The sequence below is a fragment of the Eublepharis macularius genome, chromosome 2 (genome assembly GCF_028583425.1).
Source record: "Eublepharis macularius isolate TG4126 chromosome 2, MPM_Emac_v1.0, whole genome shotgun sequence".
NCBI lineage: Eukaryota > Metazoa > Chordata > Lepidosauria > Squamata > Eublepharidae > Eublepharis > Eublepharis macularius.
The window spans coordinates 118,461,853-118,485,690 of NC_072791.1; the positions used below are offsets into that span (position 1 = coordinate 118,461,853).

Here is a 23,838-nt window from a genome sequence, read left to right on the forward strand (position 1 = left end):
AAGGGCCAACTAAGTGGTACAGGTCAAGCCATGGGGTCAACTCCAGACCTCCGCCTTGACCTGTCTGGGTGAGCCCCAAAGCCCCGGGTGTAGGCCATCCCTTGAATGGCTGCAACCTGGCCAGCCAAGCAAGGGATCCCTCCATCAAGCACCTAATGCCCCAGCCATACAGCATGAGGGAAGGCCTTGTGCCTGGAGATCCCCACAGGCACCTGCCTGTGTTATGGTAGCCGCCACCAGCATACCGCACTAATGGCAGACCCTGTACCCCACCCATGGGGAAGCGCCACTGGGTGCTCACCGGCCTGCACCCTATTCCCAAAACTCTCCTGCCAGTGACATACCCAACAGCACTACCACTTAAACACCTCAACACTGCTGTTAGTGCAAGGTAGGCGGAAAAACCCATTTCCCCATAGCCAATCAGAGAAAAGGGGTAAAAAATTCCTACCAGGCTCTGCCACAGCAGCCGGCTAATCCTGCACTAAAAACAGGGAGAGGTGGGTGGGCCGAGCGCTTTTGCAACTGCATCCAGGGGAAAAGCGGAGCCACCTGCAAAAGGCTCGTGGCTCTGCCCCCAGCCAAAGCCCCAGATGCCAGGGAAGGGAGCCTGTCTCCTTTCCTCCGGGCAGGGCTGCAGCGATCGGCTCCCAGCTCAAGCAGCTATGCTGCTGCTGGGATAGCCGCATTGCAACCCCAGCCGGAATGAAGAGACAGACACAGGCTTGGAATTAAAGGGCCGTTTATTAAAATGACCATTAACATAAACAAGGCAAGGGCCAACTAAGCGGTACAGGTCAAGCCACGGGGTCATCTCTGGACCTCCGCCTTGACCTGCCTGGGCGAGCCCCAAAGCCCCGGGTGTAGCCATCCGGGAAAATGCTGCCTCGTCCTCCGAGCGCTTTTTGCAACTGCAGCCAGGGGGGGGGGAAGCGGAGCCACCTGCAAAAGGCTCGTGGCTCCGCCCCTGGCCAAAGCCCTGGATGCCCAGGAAGGGAGCCTGTCTCCTTTCCTCCAGGCAGGGCTGCAACGATTGGCTCCCAGCTCAAGCAGCGACGCTGCTGCTGGGATAGCCGCACTCTCCTAAATGAATCAGAATAAATGGTATCTCCCACCTGTGCTAGCCTAATCCATGAATTTCTCTTAACTGACTTATGTTTTCTAAGTCTGCATAGTTCTGGTATAATGTCCAAAGTGACATGAAGCCAAAATTCAAACCAACTATCAAATCAAAAAGTAACATGTTTTCTGTGTAACTTATCTGGCTTAGGCTAAAGAACAATATGAACTGAATTTCCCTACAGAATTTCTGTAGTATTCATTCTTAGGACCTTTCCCAAATACAATCCTTTGTGAAGTGGAGACATGTGCAGGCAAGTGTCCTGCCAATAAGGAGGTTCACACTAGAAACAACTCTACTGTCAACATCAAAAAAGGCTAACAGCTTCACCTAAGCACAAATACAGATCAGCCAACATAATTTAATATCTCAATTTTATTGTCAGAGCTAAAAAAAAAATCCTACTCATTTTTATGAATAAAATAATTCCATAAAGATATTTATTCTCAAAAATGATGTTATATACTTTAAACAATACTTCTTATGATCCAATACGTCAGATCACTAAAATTTCTCATGCAATGAATACTTCTCAAAGGCAAAGTTGAGTGCTTGATTTAAAGGGCTGCGTTCCTCTTTCCAAAGCTGCTATTTGATGCTATTCATTAATAAGGTATGAATTGCTAGTGGTTAAGGGTTAATTATCCCCAGGTAGTAGACCTTAAACTCAAAAAACAGGACAAAAGTACGGGGGAAAGTCATATTAATAACCGTTACAAGTTTGGTTCTATTTTCTAGCAGTGAACTGTTAGATAATACCTTTTGGGAAAGATCCTAAATAATTAAATACTGTATTGGAAAAGTATAGCTACAAACTACTTGCTCATAACTTCTAAATGGGCCCTGTTCAATGGTTGAAAGTGCATTTGACCTTCAATGGCTATACTGAGCCAAATCTGCCCAACTGAGCTAGGTGCCACGTAGACAGTGACCAAATGTGGAAAGGGGGAGCCTGGAAATGTACTGTACCCATCCCAGGGACAAAAACAGGTTTTACTTACCATAACTGTTGTTCATCTAGGTCTTCCGTGCAGGCACACATGGGACTGCGCATGCGCAGGCCTGCCGATACCCGAGATTTTTATAGCTCTAAACCACTAGGGGGCGCTCCAGCCTCCAAACGCGCATGCATGGCCGTTTTTTCCGCCAAAACGGCTCCTAGGAGGCGGAGCGCCCCTCACATACCCTCAGTTCCTCTTTCGCCGCCCCCTGCAAGGTAAGTACCAAGAGAGTTAGCGGGGAAGGAGGGAGGGCATGTGTGCCTGCACGGAAGACCTAGATGAACAACAGTTATGATAAGTAAAACCTGTTTTTCATCTACGGTCTTCCTGTGCAGTCCCACATGGGAAGATTACAAAGCTTAATACCTGGGTGGAAGTGACACCAAAGCATCATACAAAGATGGAATGGAGAACCGCTGTGCCCACCGCTGTCTCCTTTCTATCCAGGATGTCCAGCACATAATGTTTCACAAAGGTATCCGCCGAGGCCCACGTCGCCGCTCTACAGATGTCGTGAAGAGGAACACCTCTGAGGAGAGCCGCAGACGACGCCTGGGACCTGGTGGAATGGGCACGCACTTCCAAAGGGCAAGGTAAGTTAGCAGCAGAATAACAAGTCAAAATAGTCTGGACCACCCACCTCGAGATAGTCTGGGACGTAGCCCGTCTCCCTTTATTCTGTCCCGCAAAACAAACAAATAAATTAGAATCAAGCCTAAAAGATTTAACCCTATCTAAATAAAACAGAATGGCCCTGCGGACATCCAGGGAATGAAGAGCTTTCTCTGCCTCTGAGGTCTGAACCGGAAAGAAAACTGGCAGTATCAGCTCCTGGGACAGATGAAAACGAGACACCACCTTAGGTAAGAACTCTACTTTGGTACGAAGAACAACTTTCTCAGGGTGTAGCTTCAAATAAGGCGGTTCGCAAGATAATGCCGCCAACTCTCCCACTCTTCTAGCTGAGGTGGCCGCAACTAAAAAGGCTACCTTCATGGATAAAAAACGCAACGGGCAAGAGGCCAAAGGCTCGAACGGTTTGGACATCAGGTGAGCCAAAGCTAAAGGCAACGACCATTGTGGAATCAGAGCCCAAATAGGGGGAAACAAATTATTCAATCCTCGTGAAAACAACCGTGCAGAATAGTGGGAAAACACAGATTTCTTGTCAATAGGAGGATGAAAGGCAGAGATAGCTGCCAAATAAACCTTAACTGAACTATTAGACAGACCCTTCTGTTTAACCTCGCACAAAAATTCTAAAATGTCAGAGAGGGGAGCCAAAAAAGGGTCCAAGGCCCGCTGTCGACACCAGGCCAAAAATTTGTCCCACTTCAAAGCATAGGACTGTCTCGTAGACAGGCGTCTAGCATTAAGCAAGATGTGCGTTACTGCCGATGAAAAGGCACTCCCGGTCTGATCAGCCACGCCGTCAGTTTGAGTTTCCCGATGTCGTGATGAAACACTCCGTCGCAGGACAGAAGGTCTGGAACCATCGGGAGACTGATCGACTGATTCTGCAGACTCAGGAGGGAGTGAAACCAGGGTTGCCTTGGCCAAAACGGAGCCACCAGGATGACTGACACCTTGTCCCTCTGGATCTTGCTGAGGACCCTGGCTAGAAGCAGGAATGGGGGAAAGGCATAACACAGAGGACCTGACCAACTTAGTTGAAATGCGTCCCCACGTGATCCTAGGCCTATGCCTCCCCTGGAGCAAAAACATGGAACCTTGCGATTCTCCACTGTCGCAAAGAGGTCCAGCTCTGGATCCCCCCACCTGGAAAAGATCGGGGCAAGATACTTGTCCTGAAGGGACCACTCGTGGTTGTCCCCTTGGATTCTGCTCAAATGATCTGCCATAGAATTCTCTACCCCTGGGATGTGAACAGCATGTAACCATACAGCATGATCTATAGCCCACTTCCAAAGCCTCATCGCTTCGGTGCATAGTGCCACAGACGCCATGCCCCCTTGTTTGTTGACATAGAACATCGCCGTCATGTTGTCTGTCAGGACCTGGATGGACTTGTTCTGGACAGCACCTGAAAAGGAGATCAGAGCATAAAAGATTGCTCTCAATTCAAGAACATGAATGTGCTCCACACGTTCTGACTCAGACCATAACCCATGAGCATAAGCTCCCTCACAGTGAGCTCCCCAGCCAAATAGTGAGGCATCTGATGTGACAGATAAGTGGATTTGGCGATGCCCAAACTCCACCCCTTCAAATAGGTTAGAATCCTCTAACCACCAGTCCAAAGAGGACACCACCCGTCTAGGGACTGACAATCTCCTATTCTGGGAATCACGGCTCGGGGAAAAAGCTGAATTAAACCATAGTTGGAGAGGTCGCATAAACAGCCTGGCCAAAGGGACCACTGCAGTCGTAGAAGCCATGCAACCCAACAGGGTCTGAATAAGCTTAGCAGACTGAAAACGACACTGAAATGAGCCTCTTGATCTTCGAGGCGCGCTCTGCAGGCAAGAAACCTGCATTACGCACACCGTCCAATATCACCCCTATGAACTGAATGGAGCGAACAGGGTACAGTTTAGACTTCTTTTGATTAACAAAGAGACCCAAACGTAGACATAAGTCCAGAGTGAGAGACACCTGATTAGACACATCAGCCTCAGACTGTCCCACCAGGAGCCAATCATCTAGGTATGGAAAAATGCAACAGCCCTAAAGGCGCAAGTGGGCCACTACCACCGCCATGCATTTAGTGAATACCCTAGGGGCAGTGGCTAAACCAAAGGGCAAGACCCTGTATTGGAAAACACGTTGGTCATAGGTAAAACGCAAAAAAAATTTATGGTCAGGGAAAATAGAAATATGAAAATAGGCGTCCTTTAAATCCAGGACTGCAAACCAAGAAAACGGGGGCAGTAAGGTCAAAACCATTTGCAATGTGACCATCTTAAATTTCCGGATTCGTATATATTTGTTTAGGCCCCGGAGGTCTAGGATAGGCCTAAGCCCCCCATCCTTCTTTTCCACCAGGAACAGGTTGGAGTAGAAGCCCAACCCAGCCGACTCAGCAGGAATCTCCTCTATTGCTCCTTTCTGTAATAGAGCTGAGAGTTCTCCCAAGATTTCTGACCGTGGTACATCCGAAGAAAAGACAGGGAGGCACAAGTAGGGTAAATCAACAAATTCAACTTTATAACCAAACTGAATTATGGAAAGAACCCAAACATCAGAACAAATTGAACACCAGGAACTCCAAAAAGCGCTAAGCCTGTCCCCAAAAAAGGGATCAGGTCCCTGTGATTGTCAGAACTGTTTGTGTGATTGGCTCTGGTCTTTAGCCTGATGTTGCTGGGAGCCAGGCTTAGGACGTTGGCCCTGCCTCCGTCTAGCAAAGGCAGACTGCGGGCTCTGGTAGGGTCTGTGTGGCTGGTACGCATACCCCTGATAGGGCTGATAACGATGTTGTCTGCCACGCTGGAAGGAGCGGTAATACGGACGAGAGGATTGTTGCGGGGCCTGATGTAGCACCCCATACGAACGAGCCGTCAGGCGATCGGTTCTCTTCTTTGACAGATATTCATCAGTCTTTTCTGAAAACAGCATGGTGCCTTCGAAAGGCAAATCCTCCACTTTGTTTCTCGTCTCTGCAGGGAGGGCAGTTGTACGAAGCCAAGCATACCTGCGCAGGACCACGGATGAGAGAAGGGATCTGGCAGCCGTGTCCGCCATACTCCTGCCAGCATTAATCTGATGCCTGGAAAGACGGACGGCCTCCTCTTGTATGACCCTAAGCAGAGTACGCTGCTCCTCAGGAATCTTAGGAAGGAAGGAAGCCACCTTCTTCCACAAAAACAATTGGTAGGCCGCCATCATGGCTGCATAATTAGCCACCTTGATGCCAAACGTGGCAGAGGTATACAGCTTCCTACCCATGTTGTCAATCTTTCTGCTGTCTTTGTCAGCCGGAGCCGAAGAGGAACCCTGGCGAGAGCGAGCCTGCATTTCCTCAGTCACAAGTGATGACAGGGGTGGATGCACTGCAAGGAAGTAATGCACATCATCCTTGGTTTTGTAAAGGTTTTCCACCTTCCTGTTAGTAGCCGTAGCTGACGCAGGTCTCGACTGAAGTTTCTTCCAAATGTCAGCAAACCCGTCAATAAGGGGAAAAGCAATTGAGGGAGTAGACCCCGAATAAATATGCTGTAGAATCTTGTCGGTAAATTTGGACTCAGTTGACGTGACCTCCAAGTCCAGAGCCTTGGCCATTATTTGAAGAAGCTCATTGTAGGCTCAAAAATCATCGTTTGGGGAAGCCTCCTCCGAGGGCCCAATTTCTCTCTCAGGAGAGTCCGACAACGGGGATTCGCTGTACCGAGCTCGGCTCCGAGGAGACACCACCTCCGACGGGCAGGGTGTTCAATCACGACCAGCGTAGGAAGCAGCTCTGGGAGACGGTGACAGGGAGACTCTCCGATAGCGTCAGTCCGAGCAGTATGAGTCCTCTCTACCATAATAGTGGGTACCTGGGTCGTCCCGACTCCGACTACCTCTAGAACGGCTCTGATAAGAACAGGGGGAACTCCGGCCATAGGAGCGGGCCTGCCGACTCCTTGCGGAACGAATCGAGCCCGATTCATAGGACGTCGATCGAGGCCAACCCGATGGTGTAGGGGGCCTTTCGACTGGAGCCACATCCACCTCCTGGATCGCCCTCGGCGGAGGAGTCTTGGATGGAGGGTGGTCAGTTGAACCGTCGCGTCCCTCCGACGGGGCCGGAGCAGGACCGGTCGGAACCGAGGAAGAAGAAGTAAGTAGGGTCTCCAACACTGCCTTGTCATGCTTGCTGGAGTGTTTACGCTTCTTCTTTTTCTTTTCAGAATCGGTTCCAGCAGTCGGCTTCGAAGTCGGATCCGAAGCCTTCGGATCCGATATCTCTCGGGGTGCCGGCGGGGTCGTCCTCGGAACCAAGGGAGTCCTGTCGTCACGGACCACACGGTTAGGTGGAGTACGGGCCGTCGACGAAGTTGAAGGAGGTTGACTCTGAGCGGGTCTCGGAACCGAGGCTGTCGGATCCGATGAACTCCGAGCCGGGGCCGAACGACTCGGGGACGGCTTGGAACGCGGAGTTTTGGCACCCGAGGTCTCTGAGGGAGGACGGGAAGGTGCAGCCGGTGCAGAAGAGGACTTCGGCGGGGGATCTTCTACCGACATTGCACGCTGCCAAAGGAAGGCATGCAAGCGATCCACTCGCTCGGCCCTAGCCTTGGAGGTAAATGCGTGGCAATGTTTACACGCCTGAATATTGTGTGTTTCTCCAAGGCAGTAGAGACAAATAGAATGACCATCCGACCTTGTCATTTTGCGGTTACAGGTCTCACAACGCTTGAACAAGGCCGTCTCAGACATCGCTACAAAGGAAGAGTAATAACCTCAACGATCGGCGGCGAAAGAGAAACTGAGGGTATGAGAGGGGTGCTCCGCCTCCTAGGAGCCGTTTCGGCAGGAAAACGGCCGCGCATGCGCGTTTGGAGGCTGGAGCGCCCCCTAGTGGTTTAGAGCTATAAAAATCTCCGGTATTGGCAGGCCTGCGCGTGCGCGGTCCCATGTGGGACTGCACAGGAAGACCGTAGATGAACTTTTAGTTTCCCTTTCTAGTATAAGAACCTTTGAAGCTTCTATAATGGCAAATCAGTGTTATAAGCTCCAGTTAATCAATAAAAGGTACAGGCTTTATTCCGCATATGGTGCAAAGTCAGATCTTTCACAACATAGTATTTACTGTTTCTTTATGGAGGCAAGAACTCACAATTTTCATTAACTATACTCCTTCTGACTACACCCCTCCCTGCCAAATATTGGAAGTTAGGATGTGAACCATCATGGTCAAAGCAAACAAATTATTATTGCAAAGTGAGGGGTGCTGCTGAAGTTTATTTAGGTCTTGGGTTTTTTTGTTGCCCTTGGCACCATTTGCATCAGCAGATTCTTTTTGGCAAGGAGGGGCAGATGATGGTTGCCTGTTTTGGCTGCTGGGTGAAAAGAAGTAATCCCCTCTTTTTTTTTTTCCTGGAACACAGCACGGGGTCCATGTGGGCCTTCACTGAGAAAACCCTAAAGCCTCTCAAGAAATCATTATGCAATGCTTATGCAACATCTGTTTATTTCCACATATCTGTGCTTGGTTATATCTAGAGTCAGGTACACTAAGAGCCACTACTGGCCCTCTGGCACACTTAGACCCAACCCAAACATAATATGAAAACAAATCAGATGATATTAGCAATAGCTAGTAAAAGCAGCTTATCCTTATATGCACTACACATTTCTCTAGTCAACTCCTCAGATATATATCCTACCCTTGGATCGAGGAGTTCAGGACAGTATGCTTATGTTTACAACAGCCTGTAGATTAGGCTGAAAGATAGTGGGTCACACTTACTTTCCCCTCAAAGAAGGGGTCACTAAATTTACAGATGCACATCGGTTGCATCTTAACAGGCACCTGGGGCTTCCCTTTTCCCTTAGCCCCTCCCCATGACAGCTGTGGGAAAGAATCTAATCTGATATTTGGGATAATATTTTGTAAAACAGAGAGCTAAACTACAAGAGACGAATTACACGAGGACGCTCACGTGAAGGGAGTCGCAATGTTAGCCAGGAAGCTGAGTTAGCCAGGAAGGATCCCCTCTCTACAGAGACAGCAAAGATCACTCCTCAGAGGGTTTGTTTATTTCCTCTTTACTTCCTAGAAGGGGAGGTGAAACTGACAGAGCCTTGGGGAGGCAACAACGAAATTAGCAAACCCTCTGAGGAGTGATCTTTGCTGGCTCTGTAGAGAGGGGAAACTGACAGAGCCTTCCAATCGCTTTTAAAACTCAGCTTCCCAGCTAACATTGCAACTCCTTTCACGTGCACGTCCTCGTGTAATTCATCTCCTGTAGCTTAGCTCAGAGAGGCAACAAAAGAGAATCTAGTTTTTAGTGAAAAGAGAAAATCCTTGATTAATACAGTGAGGAAGTTACAGTTTTCAAAGCAACTGATATATTTAAATACAAATTTTTAACCAAACTAGTAGTTGCAGAAAGCGCTGCATAATGGACACTTAAAAATCACATACAGTACAGTTATGCATGTACTGGTATACTGAGTTAATTATTGTAATCATTATATATGGGGCTGCCTCTTAGGACTGCTTGGAAAATCTGCTGGACCAAACCATGGTAGTTAGATTATTCCTACTGGTCATTGGGAGCTTATTTCCCCAATACTTAAAGATCTTCAGTGGTTTACAGTTTCATGTCTGACTTTAACATATATTGCTATACTATGATCCTGGTTACCATCAACGGGCAAAGGTCATACTACAGGATGCAAAAAGCACCTTCCTCCAACTATCTGGATACCTTCTGAAAAACAGTAGAGTAGTATTCAGATAGCCTCCTTCATAGTAACCTTTTTCATGTACATACATGAGTGCACATGACTTGGGTTGTCAGTCAACAAATTGTGTGTGGGGGGGGGCGGGGTACTGCTGCTGCTGTTTTACTTTAGGTCCTATTACCAAAGAAGCAAGTTCCAGGTTCCTCTACTTCCCCAATCTACTTTTTCAAGCTGTACACTTGACATCAAGCAAGATGTAGTGGTTAGAACATCAGACTAGAATCTGGAAAACCCAGGTTCAAATCTCTTCTCTGCCATGGAAGCTTGCTTGGTGACCTTGGGACAGTTACACACTCTCAGTCTAACCCACCTTAAAGGGTTGTTGTGAGTATAAAACTGAGAAGAGGTAAACAATGAAATTTGTTTCGGATCCCTATTGGAGAGAAAAGTGAGGTGTGAATAAATAAATAAATTACTAAGCCTTAAGTGATTATTAAACTTCTGTTGGGCTCTGGTCCCAAGTTCTCTCTAGGTTTTCCCAAAGTGATCCACAGGTAAGGCTGTACCCAGCTAAGGCAGCACCCAGGCAACAGAATTTTTTATTTCAGTAGCTGGCAGCCCTATGCATCAACATGTAGAGAAAGGTTCATAATTCAGGAGCCAACAGAAATTTCTGTGATCAAATAATTATGTTGTGCAGCAGCCGTAACAAATGGCTGCCTGTTACCATGTGCATTTCTTTGCACTCCCACTATTCAGGGTCACAGGACTTCCAGTGCAATCCTTTTTTTTTTTATAATATTTTTTATTTTTCAATATCTAACATACAAAACTACTACATACATACCCTACAAAACAGTAACTACAAAAGACTACAATAGCACAAGGGATGGGAAGGAAAGGAGAAAAAAGAGAAAGGGAAGGGGGGGTGGAGAAAAAGGGGAAGGTAATCTACAAACACTAAACACTACGTTTCAATGCTTTCCCTTCATACTGCCACAGTAAAAAAAATAGCTTAATAAGATAGTCACGGAGTGGTTGATCATACAAATTACAAATTACAGCTCAAATTAAATCTTTTTCCCTCCCCTGGGCCTCGGGCGCAATTCCCTCTGCGCAGCTACCGCCGGAGCGCTCATTGCCTCCCCCCTCCCTTCAGGCTTCGGATCCTCTTCTTTTTGCTTGGTATCTGGTCCAAATTCTGGATTTATATCCACAAAATCCCTTAGCTGATCTTCTGAATTAATCTTGTAAGCTTTATCTTTATAACTAAACCCGATTCCTTCCGGGAGTAGCCATTTGTACTTTATATCCCGTTCCCTCAAAAGAGCTGCCAACATCTTGTACTTAAATCTTTTCTTCCGCACTAAAAATGGAACGTCCTTCAATATCTTGACTTTATTTCCCAGAAAGTCCAATTCCGCGTTGTATGAATTATATAGGATACTGTCCCGGACCCTCCTAGATGAAAACTCGATAACAATCTCGCGAGGCAGCTGCCGCTTCGTTGCATATTTTGAAGATGCCCGACGGACTCCCAAAATGGCGCTTTTCACTTCTTCTTTAGTTGCCCTCGCGGGTGTCGCTAGAAGTTCCGAGGCGAGATCCCATAAATCCTCTTTTTCCTCCTCCGTAACATTCTGGAGACGCAAAATGGTTTGTGTTCGCTCCACTTGCAGTCCGATCAGCTGGTTTTCCACCAACTTTAATTCCCTGTTCGTTGCTCTCGTAAGTGACGCACTTTCCCGGGCAGACTTCTCTGCCCCCCCCCGCTGCTTCTTTAATGGCTTTCACATCGCTTTCAATTAAGCCCACCCTTTGATCTGTTTCATTCAGCTTGTCAACAAAGGGTTTTATGGCTTCCATAACCGCTCTTTTAACCAGTTCTTCAAGCGTCTCGCCCCTCTGCAAGGCCAAGACTTGCCAAGAGAAGGACTCTGCTTTCTTGCTGCCATTTTAGGGGGGGGGGGAAACCGCCAATCTTCCGAGACTCTATGAGGGGGGAAAAATCCAAGTCTTCTAACCTTCAGACCCCACCACTCCTCACAGCGCTTGTAGTAACAGAAGGGATTCGCTTACTTACAGGCTTTTCGCCTAATCCTGCTCCTTGCCGTTTTCAATAGCCCGGCAGCACACTGGGTGCCGCGCTCGTCTGCCGGCCTCCATAGGGACAAACGGGCGATTTACCCCCTGCCTCGATCTGTCAGAGGGCTCTTCCCGGCGCGTCCCGGACTCAGACTCCCTGCCTGAGAGTCTGGGGGCTAACCTTTGCAGATCAGCCACCCGGCCAGGCGGCTCGGCCGCTTCCTCTCGGACCTGCCGAGAGGAGCGTCCGACATGGCTGCGAAAACGAAACCGAATCCTCGACTTCCAGTGCAATCCTAATCAAAGTTACTCCAATCTAAACCCGTTGATTTCAATAGGCTTAGACTGGAGTAACTCTGTTTATAGGATTGCACTGTTTGACTGTTAAGCATCCTTCTTAATACCAGGAAGGCTTCATAGATCTCCATGGAAGCTCCCCTCTCCTCTAGCTACCTGAAGGGCCTGGGCAGGCCCCATCAACTTCAATAGGGTCTGCGGAAGGCCATGAATTGACCGACATCTTCCTCCGCCACCTTAAGAGAACCCCCTCTACAACTTTTCACAGGCTTCAACTTTTTTAAAGACAATTTCAGTAAGAAAGTTAGCTGGTTCATACGCTGACCTTTTTTCTATGGTTCATGGACAATCATGACATTATAGCATCCTCCTGAAGTCTGCGGATATTTCAAAACACAGTAATTTCTCTGTCATAAGTGAAATAAACTTGATGCCAGCAAATGGTATTCCTTTTCTTTCCATTATGCCACGCAGTATCTAAAACACATTCACTGTTTTGATTTCAAAATCCTAGGAGAACAATTATGCTATTAGGGCCATAAGACTCTATTATAAAGTCCTCAAAAACATAGTGTGCTTTCAATAAATCCTCAAACATTAGAAAGCAGTTGCTCAGCTTGAAGAATGAAAACACAAGTTCATCCAATAAGGGAGACTCAAGATACAAATTCTATCAACACAGTCATCTGTATTTCCCCAGACTATTTTTTCCAGAATGATGGTAGTTCTTTAAATCTAAAATTCCGCTGCAATCTAGACATTTAATTGAAATAACGTAAAATGCCATCTCAACATGACAAAAGCTTTTTAAAAACATCAACATAAAGTGGTTCTGTATTCTAATGTTATAAAAAATATATGCTAGACATATTCAGCAGTTGTATTGACTATAACCTTTAAAATTATGACTTCTTCAATATCTTGTTTTTTACTCAGTTCAGCAGTTTACAGTCTTTTGTAGTTAGTGTTAAGTAATTTTATATCAATTATTCAAACACACACACACACCCTGTGGACTCTCTTCCATAAATTTAAAAAAATTCTCTCTCTCTCTCTCTCTCTCTCTCTCTTATTCTGCAAGGTTTTCCATGTTCAAGAGATATTGTAAAAATTATGACTGCAAATTAAATGCACCATTGGTGAAGAGGGGTTTTTTTGTGTATGTAAAGAACAAAGTTTTGAATACTGATATTTTAAACATATGCTCACAACTTTGCACCTATATATGTTCTTCTGGAGGGAACACAACTGTACTAAATTGTTTTGCTTTAATCTTATGATGATAAACAGCCATCATTACAATAGATCATCATTACATCAAAAAAGAATGGAAATATAAGTGGGGTTAGGGTAGCTTATGGAAGAGGAAAAACAGTAGTGCCAGATGCAAATGACCAAAAAAATATATCCTGTAGGAAAAGAAAGCCGTAGAAAGTTTCTGCCAGAAGCAGCTGAGATTCTTCATCAGCAGCCTATTTTTCCAGACACTATATTTCATTTGGCTTCAAGGGTCACATGACAGCTGCAAACTAATGCCTTAAGGTCTGTTTCTGCCTTTCTGTGACACTGACAAGCTGTGAGAGACTCCAACACCACAGAAAGACCCCCCCCCCCGTTTCCATTACATCATTCAACCAATACAGGGGGAAGAGGGAGGGGGCACACAGCTGGTACCATCTGCTTTCCACTTACAGTGCAGGCTAGTTTGCTCTGCCGATTCCTACCGATCCTTTCTGGGGAAGTGGATGTGTTTCAAGACAAACCACCCCATTGTGTGAAACATACTTGCAATTGTGCAGCAATAACTAGTTCTCTAATACTCAGGAGGAAAAAAAGATTCATCAGGTACAGATTCCTGGTAACTTGGAAAGCATGACAGCACAAAAGATACTCCCCACCCCACCCCCCAAATCGCTAAACACTCAGTAATTAGGGAAGAATAAAGAGCAAACCAACAACCTGCCATCTGCTTTCCACAATGTGAGAAGCCAGAACTAAAACTCTACAGTCAGCAATATTTCTTTGAAAGGAAAAGGGGGAAGGGAAAAGCAGCTTAAGTCTCCCCAGTCAGAGATTAGTTGGAGCAACTTGGAAGGAACAAAAAAGTTAAAAAAAAAACACCTTATCTCTGGATGGGATAAACATCAAATATATTTCTAAAATGTTGTCAGCACATCTGATAATTTATAACAGGCAAAGCTGGAAGAAAAGACTCGGCAGTTGCTTATTGAAATGAGGTTGTGGAAGTCAGGACTACTTAATAAAAAGTAGTTTGCAGTAAAGCACTGTGTACTCAACTCACTGATCTCTTAAAAATGCATTGCCAAATTCAAATTGCATTTATACTGCAAACAGCCTTTAAAAATACTTCATATATTGTCTTTCTAATCTGCACTGCTCTGTTTGAAAATACTCAAAAATGTTGGTAAAGACTTTAAGATCAATATAAAGTTTATTTACTTACTTCATTCATAGACCACCTTTCTTGCTGAGACTCAAGGCAGATTACAAAGTATTACATAAGGCTGCCATTTTACCAAAAATCCCATAACACAGTTCAGCTTCATTTTAGTCACTGACATAATAGAAAATGGGGGGAAAGGAAAATGATGGGCAGGAGTTTGAGTATTTAAAATAATATATCCTACCTTATAGTCTATTTATGGTTTTCCTGATGAAGAGCTGCTTTTCATCAAAGAAATGAACTTTTGCTATACTTCTTATAATAAAAGCCAAACCATCAATAACTGCATTCACCCTTCCTTTATACTGATTGGTCCTTCTTTCTAGTAATTAGAGCCTGACATAAAGCAGACAACATTCCCCTGATCTGATCCGCATTCCTGAGGATTCTTTTCTGGATTTCATTTTTTAAAACCTGGACTTCCAGTTGTATGGAACAGTGACTTCACGCAATGAGCAACTGTATGACTTACCATACATTTTCCCTTCATCAGATAAGATGATTTTCCTCCTCCCACAAGGGGGATATATAGCTAGTGCCTCCTGAAAGCTCTGCTCAATATCTGGGCTCCAGACACCTTCTGCATCATTGTCAATTGGTTTATCTGCAGAGTCACTCATTCTTTCAATGTCCTCGGCAGGGCTCTCACTGCCGCTCCAGCTGCTGGGCTCAATGGTGGTGGCTGGTTTTTCCAAGCCTGAGCCTGGATACTTTAAGAGAAGAAACCTACAGGAGATTTAAAAAAATACACAGAATTACAGGTCAATATTCCTTGGCTAATATTACCAATGAGGACAACAGAAGTGATTGTAAGGAAAAAAATAAGTACAGTTTTACTACTCTTCTTGCTTTTTTTTGTGGCATCATTAATATTAACATTGTATCTGATTGGACATCAAATACTACCCTTATATACTCGTGGAGCCAAGTTCAAGCAGCCACTTCTTCTTGTATAGAGTTAATTAGTCATATTTCATGTGCATATCAAAATAATATATGAGTACAATGCCAGTTTTTTTTTAAAATGGTGTGCTGGTTCCATTGACTTCATTATAAAGACTTCTAGAAGCTAGAGGAGGGAAAATGGTTATATTTGTAATTCACTCCAGATGCCCAAGGAGTTTTGACACAGATAGAAAATCAGCACATTGCTGATTCCCTCCCTTGACCTATATGAATGACACAGTTTGTGCCGGAGAAAAACAAACCTCAAGAAAAGGAAACTAGACCAGACGTTACTCTTGTTTCATGAAAAGTGTCTGCTATGGAGGAGGGGAAAAACAGGCTTCCAGATGTGGAATCAATTTAATAAGAAATAACCTAATGTGACAGCACCTGCTAGCATCAGTATACTCACAGATTTTTCAGTATTTCTCTTGTATTTGTGGAATACATACTGCTGGTACAAAGGTGTGCTCTAGGCAAAAACCTGATATACTAGGCTGAGTTCTCTGTGGTAAGCCTAATGAATATGGCAAAAAAGCATCAGGAATTAATTTGCCTCAACTTGTTGAAGCATCACAGATTCTTATTAAGAAAAGATGTATATAAATGTAGAAATGCTGGGTACAATATAACTCCCCAAAACATTTCTCTTAAATTTACACATCTTAATTTTTAAAAATATAAACTGTAGCACTAACAGAGAGGAACAGTGATGTGTTTCCTCATTTTTCAAAGCAGCAGGTGCACTGAAGTATAACAATTCTGAAAACACACACACACAAAAGCACCAGATCTTACTAGACCACCTAAATTGTTTTAAAACCACTCTGTGCTTTGAACTTGGAGATTCTTCCTCAGGCATATAGCAAATGTTCCAAGCAAAAATCAGGTAATATCTGCCTAGTATTATGGCTGCCTGGCTGGATATTCTACAAGAAGAACAAAGGAAGCAAGATTGCACAAATCACAGTCATCACTTTTATAGAACCCAACCATTCATCCATCCCACTGTGGAGGTATCAGTTTGATCTCCTCACTGCTGGGGAATCATCAGTAGCCCTGAGCTGCTTGCATACAAGGTCACCAGCCGGGGGTGAACTACCCCTATAAACGAGTTCTAATGAACTAGAGAAAGCTTTTAACAAGTTCTGTTTTGTGTGGGTGTTGATCTGGCAGATCAAGGCAGCAGGCTGAGAATGAAGGGGGGAAATCTTGTATTTCAGCCACTAAACTGCTTCCACTTCTTTTAGAGCCATAATGAATAACTCAGTCACTTCAAGCTCAGAATCATGTATCAAAAGGACATTCCACTTCATAGTATTTTTGAATTGAGTCCTTAGTGTTGATTCATTGTATTGTGCTGGAGTTTGAAGAAACTATCTGGGAAAACACCTTTTATTTGCTGCTTTTAAAGCTATGCTACAATGCTAAAATAGTGTGAGGAGCTAATATTAACAAGGCTTTCTGGCTTAGATTACACTTTTTAACAAGTTACTATAATTCAAAATGCATTTATCTCTGCATCCTCATCTCAATTCAGTATGATAAAATTATTTAACACCAAGATGTTTAATGCTGAAGTATTTGTTAAGTTCCATTTCTATTCCATAACCAAAGGTTTGTTGGAAAGTTTTATGGATGTTTGAAACTGGTTATGCTGTACAACACCTTCTTTGAGCTTGTAGTATATGCCTGAAAGTATCTAAAATTGGCTTCTTCAAACTGCTAAACCAACAGAATCTTTCTTCATCTATGGTTTCAGCTGCCAAGTGAGGGGGAAGCTTCTACATAGAGGCATCAAAAGGTATTAGCAGAGGCATGTTCACATGCATGTGCATGCACATACATACCACTTTCCTCCGTATGTGGGTCCTTATTTGGAATATGGGACCCACACGTGAAGTTTCATCCAATAATCACATAGCTGTATTAGCTACTAGTTGTAAATCAATGCAGAACATACACTCACAAGAGATTCATTGGAGTCAAACTCAGGGAAAACTTATTAATTTTCAAAATTATTGATTATAAAATATTTAGAAAGTATGTTTGATGTTTTAGGTCACACATAAAAACAAAGGGTGCCTTGCAGTAAACATTGCTTATTGAAATGCTGCATAAATTCCAAAAGCACAGGAATAACTCAAGCAACTTTTGATCAACACCTCACACCCACAGTTAATCATCTTATATTCTGAAATCTCTCATTTCAGAAAACATTGTTTGTTCTGTTGATTGCAGCTTTATACATACAAATCAGCATGTTTTATGGATTGTGCTTATCACTAAGCAATGCATTCAACATCTGTCCCACAAACCTATTTTTACAGCTCAGCTCAGCCGTCATCATCAAAGAGGCTGTGCATACAAACAAAGCCTGTTTGCAAATACCCATAAGTAATCAAGGCTGTCCAGCATTTCAACTGTGAATGTAAACTGAATTATTTCACAGGTTCGAGATCTTTTCATAAATCTATCAACTATGCTGATTATGTTTCCTTTTTTAAAAGCATCTAACTGAAACCATTCCCTGATTCTCAGACCATCATTTCTGCACTGGAAGATTGGCTGTAAAGTTGCCTCAATCTTTTTAAACAGTAGCAAAGAAACATGGAAGAATTAATCAGCTGTGGTGCAATGTACTATAGTGGTTTGGGCCAGGTGTATGAAATTTAAGCCAGGCAGTTTTTTTCAACTTAACCTACCTCACAGTGTTGCTGTGAAGATAAAAGGGAGGAAGAGGAAACTATATACACTACTTACCTCCTTGGATAAAAAAGGGGAGGATGCATATGCCTGTTTTATATGGAATTGTACTGACTTTTTTTAGATGCACTGATGGCACCTGCAGTGCCAAAGCACCTTTTCACTAGTTTGGGTTGGTGTTGTAGCTACAACTCTTCTAGACAAAGCCAGAACGACCACAGCAAAACATGCCTTAGTAACATCCAGGTTAGATTATTACAAAGTATGCGGGGTCACCTTTGAAGAAATTTAAAACAAAGCCACTAGATTTCATTCTGACTGAGATTCTGAGATTGGAGAGCCAGTGTGGTATAGTGGCTGGAATAGCAAACTTAGATCTGGGTAACCCAGGTTTTATTTCCTATAGAAGCTTGCTGGGTAACATTGGGCCTATCACACACTCTCAGCCTAACCTACCTCACAGAGTTGTTATGAAAGGAAAAACGGAGAAGAGGAAAATAGTATAAGCTGCTTTGGGTTCCAACTGTGGAGAAGGGCGGTGTTTTAAGTTAAATAAAATTAATAAAGAAATAAATTCTCTAACTGGAACATCTCTCTCCAGTAATAAGAGTGTGCAATCAGAACTTTACTAAAGAAGATCCACTCTGAAGAACAGCCATCATTCTTCCTACGGATGCCTGTGTTACCAGACTCCACTTTTCCTGATGTGCTGTCTGCTCTGACTTCATCTTGGCTGAATTTGTGTTGTTAGCCATTTTAGGAGTTGACAATGACATACTTTGGTGAAGGTAAGGCCAAGGTTATCCTCAGACTACCTTAATGAGTGTCCAAAACTTTGGACAGGAAACTGATTCACTGATGGGGCATCTGCATGCCTACCCATCACCACAGGGGCTTGCACTCACCTGGATCTACCAATGTAATTTCATCAGCAAGGACAGGTCTTCCTGAGCACAGAATCTGATTACTATCAAGCAGCCAGGTGGCCTTGATTACATTCACTGAATGTCTCCTACCAACCTGTCACAAAAATGTGTGAAACCTCCACTCTGCTACTGCCATGTCTGCACCCCTCCATGTCATTGATTTCAGCTGGTGTGTTGCCATGAACCATTGTTCTGTGCTGTGCCTTGATGTCATATTGCTAATGCAACAACTTGCCTTGTATTCACAGACCTCCAGAGTGTCTTATCTCTTATGCTTTGAAGCTCTGTGTCTCTGGACCTTGTAAACTTGCTGGTTCTCAGAGGGAAGAAGAATAACCGTGTTTCATTCTTAATCTATTGCCTCTCTTATGTCTAGACAAAGCATGTAAACTATTTAGCGAGTTCTCAGGACCGCTTCGCGCCAAAAGTTATGTTTTGCTATTGGGAGGGGGGAGAGTGCTTGAAACCTATATGAACAATGCTTTTTACATATTTTACCATTCCTATCAATTTCTGGTCAACCTGTGGGCATATCTATGAACATGATTTGATTCCTGAATAAAGCCTTTTCAACCAAGACCATGGAGTGCTTGCTGTGAGGGTACAGGGACCTATCTGCCATAGCTTGTCATCCATAGAACTGACAGCCAGCCCTTTTTGTCCACTCTGCCTAGATGCAATCACCTTTTGTTACGTTTCTAAGAAGACCCCTTTCCTAACTCACTCAAAGTCAGAAAACCCACAGATCCTCATCCTAGACTCACCCTGAATTCCTGTATGTCATAATTATTTATTTGATACTCTTTTGTGCAGGCGCCTATAACTATTGCTGTTCTACCAGCCAAAGGCAGGCAGTCTAATCCCCTCTGCTGGCTCAGAGGTTGCCCACTCCACTCCTCTCTTCTGGAGACAGCCAACCTTTTCTTTGGGACCTTCAGAAGCCTTGCCTGAGGTCCTCCTCTCTCAATCTCTGGACCATCAAAGCAGACAACATACTGTACCCAGCTCAGCAGACTGATGGTAGGTAAACTCTTTCTCTGTTCACTCCTTTCCTCTCTTTTCCCCTTCTTTAAATTCCTCTCTCTCCCTTCTTCTTATGGCCATAATTAGGTGCAGAGTCCCCATTCAGTCAGAGGCTTGGTTTTCTTTTGCTTTCTCTTTCTGTCCTCTACATGTGAAGAGGAGCCCAAGTGGTATCACCTGCACAACAGATGATCAAGGCTGCCGGATCCCCCACCGTGATAGGGGATCCTCTACTCCACCCCACCCCCGCCTCCTCTCACTTGGCTGGCAGGAGGGGGTAATGAATAGAGGCTGGTCAGAGCACACTGCGGGCCCTGATGATGAAATGGAAGCTACAGCATCTCAGCAACTCAATTCTTTAAGGATCCGTTCCAAATATAGAAAAAAACACTATTTGGGGTCTCCTGAAATGCTGTAGCTTTCAGTTTAAACTGGAAGTTACATCATAGGGGGGAACTCCGTAGAGCATACAGAAGAGAAGAGGATCAGCATCCCCCCCACTATCAGAGCCCCACGCACTTTTCTGGCAGGGAGGTCTGGCAACCCTACTAAGGATAGAAACTTGAACTTAGACTTCCCCCTCCACAGCATTCCAAACCGGGAGGAGAGTCAGCTTGCTGACCTCCCTGCTCTACATCCCACTCTGTTCCTACCCTCTGCAGCAGCTTGGGGGGGGGGCGGAATCAGGGGGTTGCAGAAGAAAGATGGGAGCACACTCAAAGAATGTCCTCCCAGTAAGCACCATGTCCTCCCTCCCCCCAGGAGGGTATAGGGATCTGGCAACCCTAGAAGTAAGCCAGTGGTGACGAATGACTGGGCAGTTTACCTTCTCCTGCCAATCAATCACCAGGAGTTTGCCTGTCACTGACAAGTACCTGGCAAGCCTTATAGCACCCCACATGTGGAATGCTTTCTACCAGACACACAGACCTTGTCCTTATTTTATTGACATATTTTATTTTTATTTTATTGATGGAATATTCACAAATGATCATTCAAACCCTATTCCAATCTCTACCAGCACTGCGCAAATCTCATATTTTGCCAACTGACCTGCTCTTCACAGGCACAAACAATGTTCTCACTATGAAACTCTTAAGGCTAAAACAACCTGCTTTCTCACTATGAAATTCTTCTAGCACGCAACTAATTGCTCCACATTCCACCCATACATTTGAAAAACAGGAAAAAAACATGTATTACATTTAAGAAAGCATTTTCCACTTGACTGTAAAAACACGTTGCATGTATGGCTTGATTAGGAAAAGTACAGAAGTACCCCTCTTCTCAAAAGGCTATAATGCTTTGTGAGGAAGAGAAAAAACGTTATTTCAAAAGTAGCCCACCATACAGTCAGTTCACTGGCAAATTAAACTCAGCTTGTATGAAAGACAGTCTAATGTTGTACTGAATTTTTGTACTCAGATATTTTCAAAGCAAAAAGTGGATCTGGAAATTCCCCCAAATAACACCCTATCTTAGTGGTCTATCACAGGACTACCATTACCATCACTATGCTTGATCAAGGAGCAAGACGTAAACCCAACCCACATTATATACCAACTGGCTGATTGCACATAACTTGAACAGGGAGGTTTATAGAAATAAACTGCCAGACATGGTTGGACAGGCTACTTCCTGCTTGGTGGGCCACAATTTATGCAAGTTGTCTGTCAAAAGGTCTTACGACAACCCCTAATATTCAAAGCACTCGAAAATATTGCAAAATGCTTCATATCTTGTGTGTTAGGTGCTTATTATTACATAAATCCCTGGCTGTCCTGAAGGCTTAGAAATCCTGAGGGACTGACTTTGGTACATGCATTGAAGATACTCAAGACATTACAATCCTGAGCACTACTTCTGAGATCACCTCAGGCATTGAGCCTGTTGTGCAGTGGCATTAGTGACAACTTCTTGGGTAGACAACAATTAAAACATATTGCAGGTAACATCTAGTGGAGCTGTAAGCCCATTCCACTTTTCAGCATTCAGTGACAGGAGCTGAATCCACAAGTACCCGCATAGCGCTAAACTGTCAGAATGCCAGCATCTTCCTGGCGCAATTTCTGACGTCATCGCGCCCCGAGAGCAGCATTGTGGCACGATGACATCAGAAATCACACTAGGAAAATGCTAGCATTCCAGCAGTTTAGCGCTTTGACAGTACATGTAGATTCATCCAGGGTATAAAAGTTATGTTAGCAGTAAGCCTTAAATGGTATCTGTGTTGATGCTATTTAAAATATAATTAAATATTTTTATTTTATTTTCCAAGGATGTGACAGTACAGCTTTCTGTGCTCTGACATCAATCTTAGGCAGGTGGCCTTAAACTGAAGAGCAGAAGTAACAGTCATAGAACATGATCATGTCCTGACAATGTTTTTTTTTATTTAAAAATTTTAGTCTGCCTTTTCCAAAACAACACTAAAAATGAGAATATTCAATAACAAGTAGAAATAGACAAAGCAACAGCATTCAGGAGACTCTGAAGTACAAATGTTTTACATTCCCTTCTAAAGGCTAACAGTAAGGAGGAGTCTGTTACATTTTCTAGCATTTCCACAGAACTGGAGCAGCAAGAGAAAATACTTATGATCTTACAGAGACCAAAAACACTCTCCAAACGGAAGGAGACAGTCAAAAGTGATTGATGGGCAGATCTAAGTTTATGCAAGGGTTCATACCAAGAGATATGGTCTATCAGATATGTGGGTCCCCAGTCTTGAATGGCTTTAAAAAGTAAGATTCAGCACTTGAACTGATTCTTGAAGCAAACTGGTAGGTCAACCATTTCACTGTATTCATAATAGCCTGTACCAGAATGTAGGCAAGCTGCTGCACTTTGTACTGGATGAAGCTCCTGAGCTGTTTTCAAGAGCGGCCCCCCAGAGAGTATATTACAGTTATCCAATGTAAAAGTTACAGCAGTTTAGTGGGGATCAGCATAGTCAGATCAGTTGACTTTGAAGGCGCTCTTAAGAAGTGACTCCTTCCTTCCTTCATTAATTTCAGTAAGGCTTGTGTGTCCTTCTGCCATGTTGAAATGGACTGAGACTGCATACAAGCCATGTTCTCTGAGAAAAAACCCTGATCAAATGATATTCGGGGTACATTCACAATGGAGATGGTATTGAAGGTGTCAATTCAGAAATGGGCTGTAAAGCTTACCCATGGTTTGATGGGATATCTAAATTATATACCACAGATTGCAATCAGTCCACAAACCAGAATTTTAAAAAACGACCTTAATAGCTTTGCAAACCACACTTACAGCTATTATTTCATCCCAGAGCGAACATAACGTAAGCACCAACAGGCTGACAAAAAATAAACACATGCAAGTGATCTCTGCCTTAAAAATAAATGCTAATTCATTGTCAGCACCCATTTACAATCCATTTCAATGCTCCATCTCCATCTAAATACTCAGGTGAAGTTTGCAAAGTCTCCATTGTTGTGTATGTGATAGTATTCTTTACCAGTGGTCTACAGGAATTCTCCACATAATTATGGCTACAATTCAGGGTTGACCTCTGCAACTTAATTCAGCTATCACAGAGGCACTTCTGAGCTGGGTCTTGCTTTGATGGCAAAATGATTCTTAATGTTGGCCATCAGTTACTCCTAGTAATTTCAAGGATTCAGATGCAAGAAAGCCAAGCCATAAGCAGACATAGAAATGGGAGTCTACTGACCTATGACTCCATTATTTACAGAAAGTCACAGTTCTGAAATGAGGCAGTCTCTTAGAGGAGATGTCAAAGAATAGCTACACAAGAATCAGTATATCTAATTTTCAACATGGCCAAATCTGTGGATATTAAATCCAAAGACTGGAGCCATGAACAAAAAAGACAGATTAAACTCCCCCACCCACAAATAATAAAAGCAGTATCTATAGATTTATTAA

The 23,838-nt window shown here is 43.9% G+C and overlaps 1 protein-coding gene across 1 annotated transcript in view; it reads right to left on the reverse strand.

Moving 5' to 3' along the window:
- The window catches only part of TEAD1 (TEA domain transcription factor 1), a 192,050-nt gene extending 177,011 nt beyond the window's left edge, over nt 1–15,039 (reverse strand). The window contains exon 1 of the mRNA XM_054970616.1: nt 14,796–15,039. Within this exon, the coding sequence (XP_054826591.1) occupies nt 14,796–14,943 (148 nt within the window). The 5' untranslated portion in view covers nt 14,944–15,039. The remainder of the gene's footprint in view (nt 1–14,795) is intronic.
- Between the last annotated feature and the right edge of the window lie 8,799 nt (nt 15,040–23,838).